General features: G+C 45.1%; 1 protein-coding gene across 4 annotated transcripts in view; it reads right to left on the reverse strand.

Moving 5' to 3' along the window:
- The window catches only part of tanc1a (tetratricopeptide repeat, ankyrin repeat and coiled-coil containing 1a), a 271496-nt gene that overhangs the window by 54097 nt on the left and 194876 nt on the right, over positions 1-22523 (reverse strand). For all 4 annotated transcript variants that reach the window (XM_072474765.1, XM_072474748.1, XM_072474757.1 and 1 more), the window contains 4 exons: positions 15756-16363; positions 10171-10279; positions 8777-8899; positions 5854-6090 (listed from right to left, as the gene is read on the reverse strand). In XM_072474765.1, coding sequence (XP_072330866.1) covers positions 5854-6090; positions 8777-8899; positions 10171-10279; positions 15756-16363 — 1077 coding nt within the window. The remainder of the gene's footprint in view (positions 1-5853; positions 6091-8776; positions 8900-10170; positions 10280-15755; positions 16364-22523) is intronic.

Raw genomic sequence — 22523 nt, forward strand, 5'->3', positions numbered from 1 at the left:
GAACACGGCCCTGTTATCTGCAGGTGGCCGCACGGCGACGTGCATCCCATCGATCGCGCCCTGGACCATGGGGAACCCGGCCACGGCAGAGAAGCTCACGGCCCGGGCATCTTGGCTGGCCCCGGTCCACGGGGAAGCGGATGTAGCGGTGCGCCATGGCATAAAGGGCATCTGTCACTGCCCGGATGCACCGGTGCACCGATGTCTGCGATATGCCGGGACAGGTCCCCCACTCGGTGCCTGGAATGACCCCGTTGCATAAAAGTTCAGGGCCACCGTAACCTTGACGGACACGGGGAGAGGGTGTCCCCCGCCAGTGCCACGCGGTGACAGGTGTGCCAGCAGGTGGCAGATGTGTGCCACGGTTTCCCCGGCTCATCCGGAGTCTCCTCCTGCATTCCCGGTCCGTGAGGTCCTGGTATGGCTTGCCGGGGCCGGTACACACGGGGCGCCCTCGGGTGCCTCCGTTGCCGTGGGGCCGCGACGTCCTCCTCCCCCTCCTCGTCCTGTCGGTCAGGTGTCCCTCCAGCCTGGGGCGGCTGCCGCCTGCCCCTCTGCGGCAGCCTGCGCCGCCTCTCTGGCACGCTCCTCCTCCTCCTCATCCAGGGCAACATAGACATGAGCGGCTGCCACCACGGCGGCCAACATCGCTGGATGATGTGAAAACATGACGGCCTGGTGGGGGGGGGGGGGGGGGGGGGGGGGAGGGGAACGACGACATGTCATCATTGCCCATATCCCCTCCTCCCCCCAGCTAGGTGGCATGGGACCGCATGGGTCCAACTGTTCGAGGCTGGCACCTGGCCAGGTGGACCAACTCACTTGCCCTCCCATCACCCTCCTCGGCACGGACCCCCCCCCCCCAACCTCCACCCCAGCATGGACCCCCCCCCAACACGGACACCCCCAACCCCAACCTCCACCCCAGCATGGACACCCCCCCAACCCGGCACGGAGCACCCCCGCCCGGCACGGACCCCCTCCCCAACCTCCACCCCAGCACGGACCCCACCCCCAACCTCCACCCCGGCACGAACTCCCCCCCCCCCCCCCCCCCCAACCTCCACCCCGGCACGGACCCCCTCCCCAACCTCCACCCCAGCACGGACCCCCCCCCAACGTCCACCCCGGCACGGACCCCCCCCCCAACCTCCACCCCAGCACGGACCCCCCCCCAACCTCCACCCCGGCACGGACCCCCCCCCCCCAAACCTCCACCCCCGGCACGGACCCCCTCCCCGGCACTCCCCCGGAGCCCAGCCTACGCTAACCACCCCCCCCCCCCCCGCCGCACACACACACACACAAGCCGAGACACACCTCTCCTCACGCAATCGGTCTCCGGCCACGCCATTTCCTGCCCAGAGCCAACACCCCCAGGCCGTCACTCACCTCCACGCTGGTCGGCGTGAGCCTGGAGCACCGGGTCACGCCGATGAAAAGGAGGTTTGATTCACGTCGACGTGAACGGTCATCACGTCGACGGGACTTCGGCCCATCCGGAAGGGAGAATATCGGCAGGCCGAAAATTGGCTGCCTTGCGCAGACCCGTGACATTCTCCGCGGCAGCGGCGCCATTAACGCCCCGCCGACTTTTCTCCCTTCGGAGACTTCGGCGGGGGCGGGATTCACGGCGGCCAACAGGCATTCTCCGACCCTCTGGGGGGTCGGAGAATGACGCCCCACACCTCCAAAGCCTGTCCAACATCCACAAGCACAAGTCAAAGTGTGATGGAATTCTTCCCCATTACCTATGTTACAAACCCCGTGGGCAAACTATAAATCAGAACAACCAAATTTACCAAACAATCCCCAATAAAGAAACTTATCAACAAGTTTTTATTTATTGTACCTTATATTTCAACAGGTATCAGAACCAATGCAAATGAGGTTTCAAAGTAAATTTCATTTTAAATAGCCAATGCAAAGATATGTCTTATTCAACTATGAAAGAACTCACACCACTCAATATGCACAAATATGGTACAATCTTACTGTTCACATCTCAATCAGTTAGACCTTCAGGTGGCAGTCACTAATGCATATCTACCAACACTATCTCACTCACATCTGTCTTAATGGCACAGCTTTCTAGAGTTCCTTTTCAACTGACCAACTAACACTGCATGGTCCTTTGATACTCTCAGCTTCTTTATGTGCCTGAGCTGTTCACACTGCTTTTTATGATTCAGTCCCTCTTCGCTTCCTCAAGAACTTCTAGAATTCTATTTTTCTTTTTAGCGCCAAGCAGAAAACTGACCTCCTCATAGCTATTTCTGGCTTCTCCTTGCACACATTCTGCATTCCTTTCCATCTCCGTTAGCTTCCTCTTTGTGTCTTCAACATTGTGCTGATTTACCTTCACCCTTCAACTCTCCTTTGTGTTGGGCCACACGGCTTCTGTCTTAACATTCTTTCTGTGGTCTTTCTGTAGGCAAGTTTCTTACACAGAAGGTAGAGGGTGCCTGGAACTCGCTGCCAGAGGTGGTGGTGGAAGCAGGACGATAGTGACGTTTAAGGGGCATCTTGACAAATACATGAATCGGATGGGAATAGAGGGATACGGGCCCCGGAAGTGTAGAAGATTTTAGTTTAGACGGGCAGCATGGTCGGCACAGGCTTGGAGGCCGACAGGCTGTTCCTGTGCTGTACTTTCTTTGTGTTCTTTGTTCATTGGTACTGCTTCCAGGTCAGGGCTCACCAGGTCACATGTTTATCATCATCCAAGAAAATTACAATAGAGCCCTTTACAATTGATGCAAAGTCCTTTTCAAACATCTTAAAGATAATTATAGATTCCAGATATCTTTTATAAAAGATTACCTACTTTCTTTACTGTGCGGCTTCTGGGTCCAAGGTGTCAGACCTAGGTGAATGCAGCTCTAAGACACTGTCAATCAGCTCGACAGCATCCAGGGCACTTGACTGGCACGCTATCCGCTACCCTAGGAATTTACTTCCTCCAGCACCAGCGTGCCAAAACTACAGTGTACTTATCTACAAAATGGCTACTTCCAGGTATGGTAGCACAGTGGTTAGCACTGTTGCTTCATAGCTCCAGGTTCAATTCCCGGCTTTGGTCACTGTCTGTGCGGTGTCTGCATGTTCTCCCATCTCTGCGGGGGTTTCCTCCGGGTGCTTGTGTTTCCTCCCACAGTCCAAAGATATGCAGGTTAGGTGGATTGGCCAGTCTAAATTGCCCTTAGTGTACAAAAAAGTAAAGTGGGGTTACTGGGATAGAGTGGCGGTGTGGGCTTAAGTAGGATGCTCTTTACAAGGGACGCTGCAGACTCGATGTGACGAATGGCCTCCTTCTGCACTGTAAATTCTATGATCTATGAAAAATACAATGTAGCAACTCACAAAGGCTCCTTCAACAGCATCTTCCAAACTGGTGACTTTTGCCACCTAGAAGGACAAGAGCTGCAGGCATACACTTTCACCTGCAAGTTCCCCTCCAAGTCACACAATTCTGACTTGGAACTATATCTCTGGTTCTTCAATGTCAAAACCGTAGAACTTCCTAACCAGTGGGTTTACAAAAATCACAAACTTCAACTGCTTAGGAGGGAGACCACCATCCTCTCAGGGTAATAAATGTCAGCCTTGCCAGCAAAACCCATATCCCACAAACAAATTAATAATCTATATCTTAACTCCATTTACCAGCCTAAACTCTATATCCCTAAATATCCTTACCTAATAAAAATATCAGAGTTTTAACATTTTCAACTGATCCAGTCTCAATAGCTAGACTACTTAGAATCATAGAATGTACAGTGCAGAAGGAGTCTGCACCAGCCCTTTGAAAGAGCAGCCCACTTAAGCCCATGCCTCCACCCGATCCCCGTTACTCAGTAACCCCACCTAACCTTTTTGGACACTAAGGGCAATTTAGCATGGCCAATCCACCTAACCCACACATCTTTGGACTGTGGGAGGAAACTGGAGCACCCGGAGGAAACCCACGCACACACGGGGAGAACATGCAGACTCTGCACAGACAGTGACCCTAGCCGGGAATCGAACCTGGGACCCTGGCGCTGTGAAGCAACTGTACTAACCACTGTGCTACCGTGCTGCCCACACTAACACTGCCCACATTAGGTCCCCACTAACATGAGTTGTACACTATCACACAGGAGATGTGCAATCTCAACCGTATAAATCATAGGGTAGGTGATAAATATTTTATGTTGCAAATTGTCACATCAGCAATTAACTGACTGAAAAGTTTGTGGAAGGAGACTCAATAGTGACTTTTGAACTGGATATATGTGAAAAGCAAATATTTTCAGGGCTACGAGGAAAGAGCGGGTGAATGGGAATAATTGGACAGCTGTTTCAAAGAGGTGACAGGTATAAATAGCTGATTGGCCTCTTTGATAATTGTACTATATAACAATGGGCCAGAATTTAGTAGATATTTAAGGACTGAGAAATAAACAGAATAGGATGGAGGAGACAAATTTCTGTGACAAGTTTAATGGGCAGTTGATCTGGAAGTTATGCAGCTTCATGAAGCTCATGAGGTAGTTAATGGTGAGATGCCATTTCTACAAAACTAATGGTGAATGTAACAAATCGTTTTATTCACAGCACTTCCTTCCTCTCCACAAGTTGCTGGATGATTTGCACATAAATGAGTGCATAATTCAGACCATTATTAATATTTTTAAAAGCCCATCATCATCATCAGCTGTCCCTTGTTTCAAGGATGATGTCTACTCAGGGTTGCAACATTCTGCCATGGGTCATCATGTGACAGAACAGGACAATTCGTGACCCACAGGTCTTTGGACACATGGGACAGTACATTCAATGAGGCAGTGGGATCCAGAGTGCAGTACTGGCTTCCTTTTCTTTCTCTGCCTCATTATTGAGGTGTTTGGACTCGAAGCATGACGAGGACAAGCTGTCGCCATTTTCAATAATTGGCAGCAAACTCCTTCCAGTCATTAACGGCAATGCTGCCGCTCTTCAACGACAGCCTCAAGAGTGTCTTTGTGACATTTTCTTTGACCTCCTGAGATAATATATACATGTATGCATATATGCACACAAACATGCACTTCGAAACAGTAATTGTTTTTTAATTAGCCACATGAACGCAGAAAACTACAAGCTAATTCCTGGACTTCAGCTGGGAACCCCACTGAAAGGTAAATGCAATCATAGAGAATTTAGCTTACAGAGAGGTCAAAACATGACTGCCCCTATTCTTTGAATTCACTCTCTGCGAGGGAGCTGCTTGTTTAAAACCACGGCTCATAGAATGCCTCTTGCAAAGGAATACAAGGCAAAAATAGTTACCTTAATTTGGTTCGGTCAGGAGCACTCACCCAATCAGACAGTTGTCCTGTCACGTCTAATTTTGACTCACCATGTAATCTATACTGGCACTTCCATGAAGTATTGGCAGAATGCCACATTTGCCACTTTATTGGATTAAAAAAATTCCTTGAATTTCAACAGGAATTCTTCCCAGTGCCCTAAAGAACATTCCTTTCTCACCACCAGCAATAGCTGGTCATTCCTTTGTTGACTGTAGAAATCCTGTTGACAAGTGTTTCAATAAAACAGGAACCAATTTGAAAGGTGCTTCAATAACATTACAATCCAAACTTGTAGTCACCAGGCACAATATATTGTTCTGTTTGACTTTGGCAATTTTAGATTTCGACTGCATATCACTTGGTTCCTCAAATACTGTATTTTCTGATGGTTTCGAAAAAGTAACCTACTGCAGAAACTCACCAATGAAACTAAATGATATACATACAAATCTTGGAAAAGATTTTTAGTACTCAAATACACAAGTCTATTTTATGAATCTCAAATAAAATCACTTACCTTTGCTCCTTTCTTGCACAGAAGAGTTGTAATATTAAGGTATCCTGCAGCTGCAGCATGACAGAAAGGGGTCATGCCACTTTCAGAAATATGGTCAACTTCAGCTCCAAATTCAAGCAGCAGATTTACCATTTCCTGATGACCAAGATGTGACTGAACACATAGGATGGGTGCATTGTTCAAGGCCTCAGTTCTGTAGTTCACGCTGGCTCCTCCCAAAATCAACAATCGACTTACCTACAATTTGTTACAGAAGTAGAATATTATTCCAATATCTGCCTCACATATCCTGCATTTAGTTATTCCAGTGGGATTAATTTTACATCCCAAACACAAAGAAAACAGATCTGGAATATTGCTGGAAGATCTCCAAAACTGGTCTGGGACACCTTGATTACAAAGTGCAATGGAACAACATCAGCAATGGGACAATTTTGTTAACAATACATTTCAATATACAAGAAAAACTACACAAGAGCGGTCTTATTTTTGCCTGTGGCATCACTCCACTTTCTTACAAATTTAGTTATGAAATTGAACTCTTTATACTGATCGCGCTTTGGCAGATACAAACTAGAATGCACCCGTAGCAAATTAACCATATCACCATTTAATTGAACTCAGCCAGCATGGATTATGGCTAATGGGCAGCATGGTATTACAGCGGTTAGCACTGTTGCTTCACAGCTCCAGGGTCCCAGGTTCGATTTCTGGCTTGGGCCATTGTCTGTGCGGACCCTGCACATTCTCCCCGTGACAACGTGGTTTCCTCCGGGTGCTCCTGCTTCCTCCCACAGTCCAAAGATGTGCAGGTTAGGTGGATTGGCCATGCTAGATTGCCCTTCGTATCCAAAAAGGTTAGGTGGGGTTACTGGGTTACGGGGTGGGGTGGAGGTGTGGGCTTGGGTGGGGTGCTCTTTCCTGGGGCTGGTGCAGACTCGATGGCCCGAATGGCCTCCTTCTGCACTATACATTCTATGATTTTATGGTAATCAATAGTCTTCTGAATTCTGACAGGGCATTGTCAGAGGTTTTTTGATGAGTTGTTAAACCAAGGCCCCATTCTACCCATTAGTGTGAACATAAAAGATTGTATCTAAAAACGGAAAATTCTCCCAGTGTTCTGGCATCTCACTGATGCTCATTTGTCTCCAAAATAGCAGAAACCACATTCCAAAATGAATTATTTGGCTTTAATAGCTTTGGGCTGTGCAAGATGCATTGAGAACATATGGTACTGGAAAAGGTCCAATTGAATTTTGCTCCACACAAGCCACCTCCCAATTTCCCCCACCTAATCCTAACAACAAAATCTACGATGTCTTTTTTACGTCATGTACTTATCTAGCTTCCCATCAAATTAATCTATCTTAATTATTGTGGATATAAGCTCCAATCTACATACGGTAATATGTGTATTTCTGTCCAAGAACCTTACTTTCTTTGCACTCTTATATCAAGATTTAACATTCTAATTGAAATACATATGTCAACATTTATGACAAACCGCTATCTGAACACGTCAACATTTTATAGCTTTTTAAATTGATGAACATGCCAAATCAAACTGGGCTGCCATTTTTTCCCCTCAGCAATTCATTTTTATTAACAATTATTCAAACTATTGCACTAAAACAAAATAAAGCCATGAAAAAAATTACATATTTCACAATAAAGTGATTAAATTCCTCAACTAAATCTTCATTCACCAAGGTTGACCTCAAAGGCTTGTGCTACAACTGGATACTTTTTAGCTTTCAACAGAAATACAATTTTCAATGGCATCGGTGCAGCATTGTGAATATCTTAATTCTGCAATTCATGTGTTTTAGAACCAAACTTTTAGTATTAGAAATTAAGAGTTAAATGTAGTTTAATGGAAAGATTTGATTGAAGAACAGATATACAGACCTGAGTAAATGAGGTTAGGATTAAAAAATTATAAAACCTAAACAATTGGTGTCCCACCTTTGAGATTTTGGTTGGGGCAAGAGGTCTACAAGTTACGTCAATAAGGCATTTGGATTGTTCATGTAGTTCCCAAATCAAAGATGGTTGAACCAGCATGGCCAGAGGAGAGGGTCATTAACTCTTTAGAGATACAGTATTAATTATTCATATAGGTCCCAGAATCAAAAGGTTTGGTTTTGAAGGTAAAAGACTTTTGGCTTGGTAACAACATCCCATGTATGCCATGAAGATTGGCTGCCATGGTTAGCAATGTTCCTTTGTTTATTCATGTGTTTACATGCACAGAAGCAGGCAGCAACAGTTCATTTTGGAGACAAGAGCTCATGAGGGAAACAAAGGCTGGAAGATTTGCCTGGTTTGGAGCTAGAATAAGATATCCTTAGCAATCCTCAGTTAAAGCAAGTAGCTACCTTGGAGAAGGCAATGAGAAGAACCTGCCAACAGTGTCAGTCCAAAACCATATCAAGGAACATGGAAGCTCCAGGGTGTTCCTGGTTGTAAAAATCACTAAATGTAGCAAAGCCTTAGATTGAGGTGAAGAATCCACAATCATGGGTATTTGAAGAAAATTTGAGGATCACTTAGCCACAAGCTAATAGAAGGTGAAAACAAAGACCTCTGAGGAGGAATTAAATTGAATGCCCGAGAGCATACTTACTGTATTCCAAAAGGGAGAAGTGAACAAATCCTCAATGTCTTGAAATGTATAAAAGGGATACTTGGGTGTAATGAGCATACAAGTCTTCTTTTATTTCGTAAGTATGGAGAGGCCCGGAAGTGGGCTCGAAATGAGTTTCCAGCCACAAAGAGCCCCAAAACATGATTTTGCGCTGGTTGACCAATTAACGAGCAGCCAGCGTGAAACACGCAGAGAAAGGCTGATAACTGCTGGGGCGGGCGAGAGCCAAAAAATGGGGAGGTGCGGGCTGGCGCTTTATCTATATCCTCTTACCTTCACATTGGGAGTATAAAGATTTCGTAAGGATGTGAGGGCAGCAGACAATCCATCACTGCCATAACTTATCCATAGAGCTTGAAGGATACTAGATGCGATTCCCGTCCTTTTGCTTTGGCCCTACAAATAAGTTAAAAGCATGGATTATTACATTTCAAATTGAAATCCCATTACATATTAATTTTCTAAGTCCTTAAACATCCTAGTTAACATTTAAATATTATGAGAAAGTCCTGTTTTGTCTGTTTTGAACCAACCCACTCCTGTTGTGGTTTCAACTTAGGTCAAGAAAATTCTGTCTGCATAGACGGAAAAGGTGGATGTAAGCATGAGAAATTAAGTTTGTGGAGGTTAGGATATTTTTGTGAAACACAATTAGTGTATAGAACCATTAAATCTTGAGACTTGTATGTTTAAACATTAATCTTTAACTATTTAAAGATCCCAGTTAATGTCATGCATGGTGTTGCATCTCCATGCAAGCTTCTCCTAGGGAGTGTTCTCAGTATTACCGTATGATTCTATATATATCATATCTTTGAGGGGGGGGGGGGGGGGGGAAGAGGAAAGAGGAGAGAAGGGGGGTGGGGGCATCCTTCTCCAGTCACACACTTACCCTTGTTCTGCCAAGCACCTTTCCATTATAAAATTATAATGGCATGTAACCACATGATACTGCAGTTCCAACTTGGTTACATCAATAGTCACCCAGAAAAGGTTAGAAGAATTAAAACCACTTCTAATTCTGAGTAATTATTGCGCTGGCACACACCAATCCACAGTTAAAATAACTAAAGGTTATGGTTTTTGTGAAACTTAAATATGCATCTGGTATATAATGCAACATCTCTACACCAAAGACTATACATTATACGGGGCGGCACTGTAGCACAGTGGTTAACACTGTTGCTTCACAGCGCCAGGGACCCGGGTTCGATTCCCGGCTTGGGTCACTGTCTGGGCGGAGTCTGCACGTTCTCTGTGTCTGCGTGGGTTTCCTCCCACAAAGTCCCGAAAGACGTGCTTGTTAGGTGAACTGGACATTCTGAATTCTCCCTCTGTGTACCCAAACAGGCGCTGGAATGTGGCGACTAGGGGATTTTCACAGTAACATAGAACATAGAACGATACAGCGCAGTACAGGCCCATGATGTTGCACCGAAACAAAAGCCATCTAACCTACACTATGCCATTATCATCCATATGTTTATCCAATAAACTTTTAAATGCCCTCAATGTTGGCGAGTTCACTACTGTTACAGGTAGGGCATTCCACGGCCTCACTACTCTTCATTGCAGTGTAAATGTAAGCCTTCTTGTGATACTAATAAAGATGATATAAAAGCTTTTGCTTTTCTTTTCAGAAGATGATTTAATCGGATCTGCATTACCTTGAAAATATGCGCTTTCAATATGTGATGGCCGAATTCTACGGTCTGTTGTCGGTTTAGTTTTCCTTCTTGGCGAGAGAACATGAATGCCATAAGGGAGTGCCCACTCCTGAGAGAGAACAGGAATCAAGAAGGCAGAGTTGTAATTGACCATTAAGTAATGCTATAACATTTAATAACTGATCTTGAAATACTGCCAGTCGAGCATATTCTATTCTATGTCGGACAATATAATATCTATGTAGTCACTGTGGTTGTCTTTGCTAAGGACGTAAAATACTGAATTGGAGAGGCTAAGATAGAATGGTGCGGAGGAGGGAGGCCGATACCCTGGCCTTCTCCTCCCTGGTGGCCTGGAGACGGATCTTGCTGAGATGGAGGGACTCTGAGCCCCCGAAGTCAAGAGTGTGGGTCAGCGATATGGTAGGGTTTCACAGTCTGGAGAAAATCAAGTTCGCTCTGAGAAGATCAACACAGGGATTCGCCTGGAGTTGGCAGCCGTTCATCGATTTCTTCAACAAAAATTGAACATCAGCGTAAGGGGGAAAAGGTTGGGGAGAGGGGGGGGGGGGGGGCGGGGGAACAGGAGACAGGGTAATGCTAAATAAGGACAGGGAGCCTAGTATACAGGTAAACTGGGGACAGGGCGGGAGAAATGGGGGACTTTATTGTTTGTTGTTCTTTTAGGGGGTATTTTGTGCGTTGACCCGCATGGTTATTTTAGAAATGTCAACACGTTAAATTATGAAAATTACAAATGCTTCAATTAAATATTTTCTATTGAAAAAAATAGTATGGTGGGAACATAATTTTTAAGATACAATGTTGCAGGATACTTCAGTAGGACATAAACAATACCATGGTTTCATGAACATTTCAGTTTCAAAATATTGAAGAAAATAGCAAGGTTCGCTATTTTCCCCCCCAAAAAAAGAGATTTAACCTTAGCTGGAGGTTTCTTTAGCTGGAGGTTTCTCCTGATTGGATTTTTACCATGCCAATCATCCTTTCACCATTTTGGTTGCAAATTCAGGGGGAAAAGATATTTCTGAATTATATTTGTAGCATGAAGGTTGTCTATTTAATGTCAATACCGGATTTAAAAAATCATTGGAACTATGGTTTGTTTCTCAATAGATATTGATGCTAATTAAGCCATTTTTCATAAACTCATTAATTGTGTCCCAAGTGCTTTAAGGTGCAAGCCAGTGAAAGCAATAGGTGGGCTTGCCTGATGACCCAAAGCAATAGCTTTAGGGCTAACAAGTGGAGCACCTGGTATACCAAAAAGGGGAAAGGACAGCTTATGTCACAATTCGCCTGAGCACAGTCTCCCACAACACTGCTAGGCCCGTCTCCTCAATCCTATTACATCTCAGCAAACCATCCAACACTACCCCTCAACTCCCATTCCTTTCTTCATTGGGCCCCCAAGGACTAGGATTTCACTCTTTACTCCCAGGTTCTGGTGTTCCACCTTAGGGTTCACAAACTCAGTTTGGTTTCCTAATACTCCCAGATCCCCACTCCCAATGATGGCAAAATCACCAACATAGTTCAGCAAAGTCAGAGATGATCTTGAATTAGAGTTTATGTATTAAAAAAATATATTGAAAATGTAGAAACACAAATACGCAGGGTGTAGGGTAACACCTTTACATGCACAACATGCTAAGATATACACGTGCAAATTTATAAAAGATCAGGGGCTGGATTCTCCGTTCCCGAGACTAAGTGTTGACGCCGCAGCAGGATTAACGGGCTTTCATAACAGCAAAACTAGCACTGAACCTCGATCAATTCAGCGACTGTGGAGGGGCTAGCACCAGTGCCACATGGAACACAATCGATTCCAATGAAAAATGGTGTGGGATTCGACAGGTCTGTGATTGACACTCGGGTGGCTGACAACCTGCAGCCACATATACACATTACAATCCCCACATTCATTCATCCCAGCCAACAAGATGGCACTGGTTGTGCTGGAGTGTGCCCATACAGCTGATGGGTCACCTGGGGGGTGGCCTGCAGGGGACACCTATATGACCCAAGGCCCAAGTTCACAGTGAGCTATCAGCGGTGTTTGCAGCTGCACGGCTGCATTTCCAGCTGCGGCAATCTTGTTCTATGCCCGTCCACCCTGACCCCACAGCCCACTACCTGGCCACATCCCACTACTCCACCCAGCACTGGCAGAAGCCCCTGGCCAGCAGAACAACTATCAGCAAACTATGGTGATGTTGGACACTTTCCGTACCCACCCCCCCGCTCTCCTTCAGCAGCCACGACGCCGGTTTCACGTTTTTAAAAAAGCACAAAGTGAGCCGTGCCGTCGGTAACTCGGCCCATTTGAGGCGGAGAATCGCGGAGGCAAAGTAGAATACTGGGTCAAGTCCGCTAATGATATGCGCACGGTGTTTTACTGTAAGAGAGTTCCAAACCGTATTGATGTCACTGTCAAGTGACGGAGAATGCGATTTGCCGTCAAATCGGCATCGCTGCGATTTTGCCGTCGGAACCCATTCTCCACCCAATCGTTTTTCACGATTTCGCCGTCAGCTAACAGAGAATCCCGCCCCAGATATACAAGCGTCTTCCTTAAGGATGGAGTCCTTCACATATTTTGCTCCATTTATTCACTACTTGCTCTTTACATTGAGTGGGAAACAAAACTTCCATGAAACAATAATTTTAATGTAATTATTCATCTTGATCAGTCTGCACGCACGCACACACCAGTCTGCATCAGAAAATCCTGCCCACAGTTTATGGCTGATCTAGGGGGGTCCCAGAGATAGGTACTGGGGGCAGTGGTCTGACATGTTTCAGGTGCGGGAAGAGAGGTCACTTTGATTCTGCAAGTGCTGAGTTTTAGATTTATTCATGAGAAAGAGGGTCTGGGAGCAGTACTTGGGTTCAGAGAATCCAAAAAACACCTGTAGACTTTAAAGCGGGAATTTCAGGTATCAAGCGATCTGACAAAAGATCGGGAATGTTAAATGCTTCTCTCCCTCTATGGATACTGCCCAATCTGCTGAGTATTTCTACCATTTTACATTTTTATTTCAGATTTCTAGTATCTACAGTATCATGGACCCAGTGGTTCAAGTTCCCTAACATTACTGAAGTCGCTAATTGTGGTTTCTCATTTGCTAATTTTGTTTTGGGTTAACTAATATAGCAAGACATGTGTGATTCACCAAAAGTTTTTAACATTGCTTATTTTCAGCAATCAAAAAACCTTATTTTCGTATATGTTAGCCTGAAGTGAGTAGATGAGGGTAGTGCTGTAGGAGTTGTATATTTGGGCTTTCAGAAAGCATTTGATACCATGCCACATGGCAGGTTGGTTAGCAAATCAGAAATGTTTGGGATTGATGGATCCTTGGCAGCATGGATTATAGGTTGGCTAAGAGATAGGAAAACGGGTAGGTAAAGATGGGCATTTCTCAGACTGGAGACGAGTTGAGTGATGCTCCCAAGGGCCCAGTATTGGGACCCATGCTTTTTCTGATTTATATAAACTATTTAGATGTGGGTGTTGAGGACAAAATCTCCAAATTTGCAGACGATACTAAGCTAGGGGGAATAATGAATTGTGAGGATGACGCTGAGCGACTTCAGAGAGACATTGACAAGTTGGCCAAATGGGCAGACACCCGACATATGAATTTCACTGCAGAGAAATGTGAGGCAATGCATTTTGGAAGAAGAAACATGGGGAGACAACATAGGCTCCATGGTACAACTTTGAAGTGAGTACAGGAGCAGAGAGACATCGGGATTCAAGTGCATAATTCTCAGAAGGTGACCAGGTAAGTTGAAACAGTTATTAAGGCGGCTTATAGGATCCTTGGGTTTATAAAAGCAAGGAAGAGATGATACACCCCTCCAAATCATTGGTCAGACCACATTTGGAATAGTGTTCAGTTCTGGGTAGCACAGTGGGTAGCACTGTTGCTTCACAGCTCCAGGGTCCCAGGTTCGATTCCCGGCTTGGGTCTGTGTGGAGTCTGCACATTCTTCCTGTGTCTGCGTGGATTTCCTCCGGTGCTCCGGTTTCCTCCCACAAGTCCTGAAAGAAGTGCTGTTAGGTAATTTGGACATTCTGAATTCTCCCTCTGTGTACCCGAACAGGCGCTGGAATGTGGCTTTTCACAGTAACTTCATTGCAATGTAATGAAAGCCTACTTGTGACAATAAAATTATTATTATGTTAAAGCTCTAAAGAGAGTGCAGAGGAGAATTATTAGAATGATACAAGGAATGAGGCATTTTAAATACAGGAAAAGATTAGAGAAATTGGGTGTGTTCTCCTGAGAGCAGAAAAGATTTAAGAGGTGACCTCATTGAGGTATTCAAAATTGTGAACAAATTTGAGAGGGTAAAGAAGATATCTGTTTCCACTAATTGGTAAGTCAGTGACTAGGGGGGTCACAATTTCAAGATGGTCAGCAAGAAAGCTAGGAGTGAGATGAGAAACTTCTTTACACAGTTGTTAGGATTTGGAATGCGCTGCCATGGAGAGTGGTGGAGGCTGATTCCATGGGAGGTTTCAAAAGAGCTGGATATAATATTTGAAACTGATTAATTTAGAGGGCTATGGAGATAGGGCTCGGGAGTTGAACTAGCTAAGTAGCTCTTTCGGGTGCCGGCGCAGACGAGATGGGCTAAATGTCCTCCTTCTGTGCTATAAGATTCTATGATTCTATAAAGTCTGGGATGAAGGAGCATGGTTTTCCGTATAACATGAACCTTATATTTATAGAGTGCCTTTAACATAATAAAATATGCTTCGCTTGAGCATCAAAAGCAAAAACAATAAGGCATTAAGTCAACTAACCAAACATTGGGTCAAAGACGTAGGTTTTAAAGAGCATCTTAAATGAAAAAAAGATAGGTTTAATTAGGGAGGGAATTCCAGAACATAGGGACATGGCAACCTAGGACACAGCCATCACTGGTGGAGCAATCAAAATTAGGAATGCTCAAGAGGCCAGAATTAAATAAGTACAGGTATGTCAGAGGATTGTGGAGCTGAAGAGATTATAGGGCTACGTGGGAGAAGACTATGGCAGCATTTGAAAATAAGGATGAAAATGTTAAAATTGATGCGCTGCTTGATTAGGAGCCAATGCAAGTCAGTGAGCACAGGGGTGATGGGTGAATGACACTGAAGTAGGAACAGACTGCTGGATTTTGGAAGACTTCAGGTTTATGTAAGGTTGAATGTCACAGGCTAACCAGCTGGAATAGTCAAGTCTGGAGGTAACAAAGGCATGAATGAGGATTTTGGTATACGAGTTGTGGCAGAGTCTGATAGTTTAGCATCAGTGGAGAAATTGAGAGATATGGTGGTGAGGTAGCACTGTGTGTCATCAACATAATTGAAATCATTGTTTTCTGGTGATAATGCCCTGCAGCTTTAATTTTTTTTTTTTAAGATCTCATTTTTGCTGAATGACTATGAATTAGTGGTCACTAATCTGGAGTTAAGACGACAGGCAGATTTGTCTGAAATGATAAATCTTCAGTTGTAAATTAATCTGCACATTAGAGTTGCTTTAAAATTCAAATATACCAACCTTGGGTCACAAAGAAAGTCAATATTTTCACCATCTGCTCTCCAAACAAGCCACTCCCTAAAGGATGGATGGCAAAACATTCGTGTTTTGTCCCTTCGTTTGATCAGAAAACATGAAAGGCTCTCCATTCTCTGCTGGAAGTCCTCCCACTCCAAATCACCCTTCACAGAGCCAGCATTTATTGCTTGGTAAATCTGTTCATCTGTCAGTGGATGAAGGGATGCCAAGGCTACATTCAACACAGGAAGAGCCTTTCCAAAGGAAGTATGTGTTAGAAACTTCATGTTGCATTGTAACAGATACAATTCAGACAGAGACACTGGAACGACGTTGTAACTTGCACTCTTAATGACCAAATGACCCTTTTCAAACAAATCCAAGGTCAGCTTCAGATATAGATAAGATCCTTGGCTGCGCATGATGAGATGATTGCTGACTTTGGTCACTGTAATGGTGTCAGTTTTTCCACTCAAAAAGATATTATTGAGTATTCCGTCACTACTATTAATTCTGTGATGGATGTATGCATTCAGATCCCTGCTAATATCTTCGTTCTCTGGAAAATCATCGAGAGAAATTTTGACGAATGGAAGTAGATTTGTGATCTCCTATATGAAACAAAGGTTTTTTAGTGCGAAGGAACAGAAATCAGAACAAAAGATGTAAACATTGTAAACCTAAATTCAAACATTTATTATTGCAGAAGCATTTCTGCACACCATTTTAGTTTGTTTATTCACCATTCTATAATTGGCAGCTTGTTCTACTGCAGTATTTTAAAAATTATGAAGAAGTTTAAATTAGTGGTGTTTGATGCATTTGAAGACAGATTTTTGTTTTTAAAATTGGAGGATTATTTTGATGCTTTAAATATCAAAATATACTATATAGCCCATTATTCTAATCAATTTCAGCTCATAAGAAATTTATAGAATAGCTTCTGGCTTACGGAATGACTCAAAATAATTTATTCAAATATGTGAATTTTTATGGCTGTGTCCATTTAATTAGTACCTAATTGGGACGGATATAGATTGCTCTGGGTCTGTTCTGACAAATAAGTCAGCACTGGTCACCTGCTGAAAGATAGTGCGAACCGGAAACTAACAGTCTAAAATGAGCCAGAGTTGTCTGATTATTTTTAGTTTCTTAGCCAGACAAAGCAGTTCTAACAGATGAGGTATGCTGCAGGTCAGCTCTTCCCAGGCTGAATTTTAGCCTTCACATAAACATCTCCTGACTGATGTTTTAAGGAACAACAGGTATTATGTATTCCGATAGGGGTGTGACAATGTAGGGAGGAGCTAATTTGCCTTCGTTGCTGGTATATGTTGGTGGGCGTGAGTATTAGTTCTGTCTGTTAAATTTTGTCATGTTTTTGTTTGCAGATTGGGAAAGGTTGTTATGGGGGTGGGTGCACCCTCCATTTTTGGATTGAAGTTAAATTGCTGTTTCTTTCAGAGGGGGGCCCTTCGGTGATGGGGATATTATGTTTAACTGTATTGCACTTTTTTATGCTCAGTACAGTGCACAAGGCTGGAGAGGAAATTGCTGAGGCCTTGACAGAAATCTTTGGATCCTCGCTGTCTTCAGGGGATGTCCCGGAGGACTGGAGAATAGCCAATGTTGTTCCTCTGTTTAAGAAGGGTAGCAAGGATAATCCCGGGAACTACAGGCCGGTGAGCCTTACTTCAGTGGTAGGGAAATTACTGGAGAGAATTCTTCGAGACAGGATCTACTCCCATTTGGAAGTAAATGGACGTATTAGTGAGAGGCAGCACGGTTTTGTGATGGGGAGGTCGTGTCTCACTAACTTGATAGAGTTTTTCGAGGAGGTCACTAAGATGATTGATGCAGGTAGGGCAGTAGATGTTGTCTATATGGACTTCAGTAAGGCCTTTGACAAGGTCCCTCATGGTAGACTATTACAAAAGGTGAAGTCACACGGGATCAGGGGTGTGCTGGCAAGGTGGATACAGAACTGGCTAGGCCATAGAAGGCAGAGAGTAGCAATGGAGGGATGCTTTTCTAATTGGAGGGCTGTGACCAGTGGTGTTCCACAGGGATCAGTGCTGGGACCTTTGCTCTTTGTAGTATATATAAATGATTTGGAGGAAAATGTAACTGGTCTGATTAGTAAGTTTGCAGACGACACAAAGGTTGGTGGAATTGCGGATAGCGATGAGGACTGTCGGAGGATACAGCAGGATTTAGATTGTTTGGAGACTTGGGCGGAGAGATGGCAGATGGAGTTTAATCCGGACAAATGTGAGGTAATGCATTTTGGAAGGTCTAATGCAGGTAGGGAATATACAGTGAATGGTAGAACCCTCAAGAGTATTGAAAGTCAAAGAGATCTAGGAGTACAGGTCCACAGGTCATTGAAAGGGGCAACACAGGTGGAGAAGGTAGTCAAGAAGGCATACGGCATGCTTGCCTTCATTGGCCGGGGCATTGAGTATAAGAATTGGCAAGTCATGTTGCAGCTGTATAGAACCTTAGTTAGGCCACACTTGGAGTATACTGTTCAATTCTGGTCGCCACACTACCAGAAGGATGTGGAGGCTTTAGAGAGGGTGCAGAAGAGATTTACCAGAATGTTGCCTGGGATGGAGGGCATTAGCTATGAGGAGCGATTGAATAAACTCGGTTTGTTCTCACTGGAACGAAGGAGGTTGAGGGGAGACCTGATAGAGGTATACAAAATTATGAGGGGCATAGACAGAGTGGATAGTCAGAGGCTTTTCCCCAGGGTAGAGGGGTCAATTACTAGGGGGCATAGGTTTAAGGTGAGAGGGGCAAGGTTTAGAGTAGATGTACGAGGCAAGTTTTTTTACACAGAGGGTAGTGGGTGCCTGGAACTCGCTACCGGAGGAGGTAGTGGAAGCAGGGACGATAGGGACATTTAAGGGGCATCTTGACAAATATATGAATAGGATGGGAATAGAAGGATACGGACCCAGGAAGTGTAGAAGATTGTAGTTTAGTCGGGCAGCATGGTCGGCACGGGCTTGGAGGGCCGAAGGGCCTGTTCCTGTGCTGTACATTTCTTTGTTCTTTGTTCAAGGGGTCGTGGTGAGTCAAGGTGGGGCAGTGGGGTGGCTCGAGGATGTTCTGTATGGGGCTATTTTGGGGTGATGTTTCTTGCATTGGGTTGGTGCGTGGTACTGATGTAGGGGCCAGGGAGGAGGGCTGGAGAGAAGCAACAGGGGGGTGTAGGAGAGAATGGAAGGGATGGGTAGAGAGGTTCGTGAAGTTGGGTCTTTGGGTTAGGGCCTTCAGGTGGAAGCTGCCACGCTGGAATGAAATGCTAGTGAACGGAAATGAAAGTGGTTAGCCTGGGAGGTGGCAACACGGCCGATATGTAGGAGGAGTTTGGGTATAGACGGGCGGGGGCCATCTGGGTGGGCCCGATTCAGAGGGGAGCCCCAATGATAATTGTGGGTCGGTTACGCAGTCCCAGGTGTTCGCACACTTGAAATGTTTGACAGTGATTTTCCTGCAGGAGACGCATCTCCGGGTGAAAGATCAGATGAGATCGAGGAAGAGGTGGGTGGGGCAAGTGTTCCACTCTGGGTTCGGAACAGGAAAATGGGGTTTACAGAGGCCAGGGCGGAGGTTTGTGATAATGAATGAGGTGCTCGTGGGGACTCCGTTGGTATTGGTGAGTATACATGCGCCTAATTAGGATGACACCAGATTCATGAAGAGGCTGTTCAGTGGACTCTCACCAGCTGATTATTTGGGCAAGATAGTTCAGGTGGATAGGAGGTATTCTGTGGCCCCCAGGAAGGAGTTGCTAGCGGAAAGAAAGAGACTTCAGGAGGGGTTTGACTGGTTGATGACGAGGAGCGGTGGGCCAGCTGCAGCGGGCACAGGAGGGTGCAGCATGAGCATGGAATTAGCATAATTATCATAGAATTTACAGTGCGGAAGGAGGCCATTCGACCCATCGAGTCTGCACCCTACCCAAGGTCAACACCTCCACCCTATCCCCATAACCCAGCAACCCCACCCAACACTAAGGGCAATTTTGGACACTAAGGGCAATTTAGCATGGCCAATCCACCTAACCTGCACATCTTTGGACTGTGGGAGGAAACCGGAGCACCCGGAGGAAACCCACGCACACACGGGGAGGACGTGCAGACTCCGCACAGACAGTGACCCAGCCGGAATCGAACCTGGGACCCTGGAGCTGTGAAGCAACTGTGCTATCCACAATGCTACCGTGCTGCCCCAGAGAAGGCGTGGGGAGAAGGCGAGCCACATGTTGGCCCACCAGCTGCAGTTACAGACAGTGCCAAGGGAAATCCAGCAGGTGGGATGGGGGGGGGGGTCGGATCAGGAGAGGATAACTGAGGTTTTAAGGCCTTCTATGGGGGGCTGAATAGGGCCAAGCTGAGGGGAATGGGAGCTAAAGGTGGTGATGGAGTGCATTGGCACGATGCAGTTGGGCAAGGCACGGTGGCCAGACAGCTTCCCGGCGGAATTTTATACGCTGTTCATGACGGCGTTGGCCCCTCACCTTCTGGGTATGTTCAGTGAAGTGGTGAAGTGGGAACTGCCGGCTACGCTGGCGCAGGCATTAATTTTGCTGATCCAAAAAAAGGGGACAGATCCACTGGAGTGCAGGTCCTATAGGGCCATCTCGCTATTGAACACAAATATATAAATTCCTGGGAAAGGTATTGATGAGAAAGTTGGAGGGATGTGTACCTGAGATGGTCTCAGAGGAGCAAACAGGGCTTGTGAATGGGAGGCAGCTTTCTAGTAATATTAGGAGGTTGCTAAACGGCATGCTGGCACAGTGGCTAGCACTAATACCTCACAGCTCCAGGGACCTGGGTTCAATTCCGGACTCGGGTGACTGTGTGAATTTGCACTTTCTCCCCAGTTTCCTCCGGGTGCTCCGGTTTACTCCCACAATCCAAAGATGTGCAGGTTAGATGGATTAGCCATGCTAAATTGCCCCTTGTCCAAAAGGTACGGTGGGGTTACTGGGTTATGGGGATAGGGTGGAGATATGGACTTAAGTAGGGTGCTCTTTCTGAGAGCCGGTGCAGACTCAATGGGCTGAATGGCTCTTTCAGCACTATAAATTCTATTCTATAGAATTATGACCCCTATCAGGGGGGTGGGGACCAGTGCCGGAGGTGATTTGTGTCAATGGACGCAGAGAAAGCCTTTGACCTAAACTGGACTAGCCCTTCCTCATTCTCTCTCTCCTCTCCCCCACCCCGGACACCAAAACAGTTCAGCCATTGTCATTATTACTACAAAGTTTAATAGAAATCAAACAACCATCAACATTGAAAACAATTCCTGTGCCCAGTACCATGTCGTCATGATGTGTCATGCTTCGAGAAATCCCTTTGCACTTGTCTGATGTCACGGAACACACTTTTGTGCAGAAGCAATTTAAAGACATCGAGCAATATCCAAATGGGAGAGAAAGCTACAACAATTTGAATATATAATCATCCAAAATAAGCAGCATATGGAGACTTGACTGCGATTTAAGTTTTTAAACAAATAGGGAAACTTAAATATACATAGGCTGCAGTGCCAAGTACAAAACAATTTGTATGTGGCCTGAAGGTGGCCAGACGAGGATGATACAGCTACTTAACCTAAATGTTTAAACTAGTGTCCTTACATTTTCGTGCACACTTTCCCTCACCTATTTTACACTCTGGTTCAAAAGTTACATGCACTCTGGAATTGGCCAGAACAAGCTTTTGCGAGCATCCAAATTGGCAAAGAGGTTTCAGAGGTGGGGTGGGGCGAGGAGGGAACTTCACTCCCCACTTTTCAGTGTTTCAAATTCAGGAAGTTCCTGGGCAAATTTAATTGGAAGAGTTTTGTTTTGTTTAAAAAATGATTTACTGGACTGCTTAATGACAGAAGAATGACAGTTCAATGAAATTGTTTCACTTTCCCTGTGACTTTCAGGTCATTGAGGCTAGACCAGTTTTTTGATAAGATTCATAACTTGCTTGCTTTTGTATTGTGCCCCAATTTATAAAACTTAGGATTCTGTATAATTTATTAATAGCTTTCTCAACATGCCCCATTACTCGGGCGGCATGTGGCGCAGTGGTTAGCGCTGGGACTGCGGCACTGAGGACCCGGGTTTGAATCCTGGCCCTGGGTCACTGTCCGTGCGGAGTTTGCACATTCTGCCCATGTCTGCATGGGTTTCAACCTGACAACCCAAAGATGTGCAGGTTAAATGGATTGGCCACACTAAATTGCCCCTTAATCGAAAAAAATAAATAACTGGGTACTCTAAATTTATTTTAAAAACATGCCCTATCACCTTCAATGATTTACGCCCGTATAATGAAATGAAAATCGCTTATTGTCACAAGTAGGCTTCAATGAAGTTACTGTGAAAAGCCCCTAGTCGCCACATTCCAGCTCCTGTTCAGGGAGGCTGGTCCCTCTCAGGTACACTCCGGTCCCTCTGCTCCTGCATTTCCTTTAGAATCGTACCCGTTATTTTATGTCCCCTCTCCTCATTCTTCTGACAAAAAATGTATCACTTTGCACTTCTCTAGACTAAATTTCATCTGTCATGTGTCTGCCCATTCCACCAGCCTGTCTATATCCTGTCACTCTCACCATGCTCAAAGTTCACAGTGCTTCCAAGTCTCGTCTCATCTTCAATTTTTGAAATCATGCCCTGTACACCCAGGTCTAGGTTATATTAATATAACTCATGAAAAACAGTGTTCCCTCTATACCATCCCCCAGTCAAAATTA

Source organism: Scyliorhinus torazame, chromosome 2 (assembly GCF_047496885.1).
Source record: "Scyliorhinus torazame isolate Kashiwa2021f chromosome 2, sScyTor2.1, whole genome shotgun sequence".
NCBI lineage: Eukaryota > Metazoa > Chordata > Chondrichthyes > Carcharhiniformes > Scyliorhinidae > Scyliorhinus > Scyliorhinus torazame.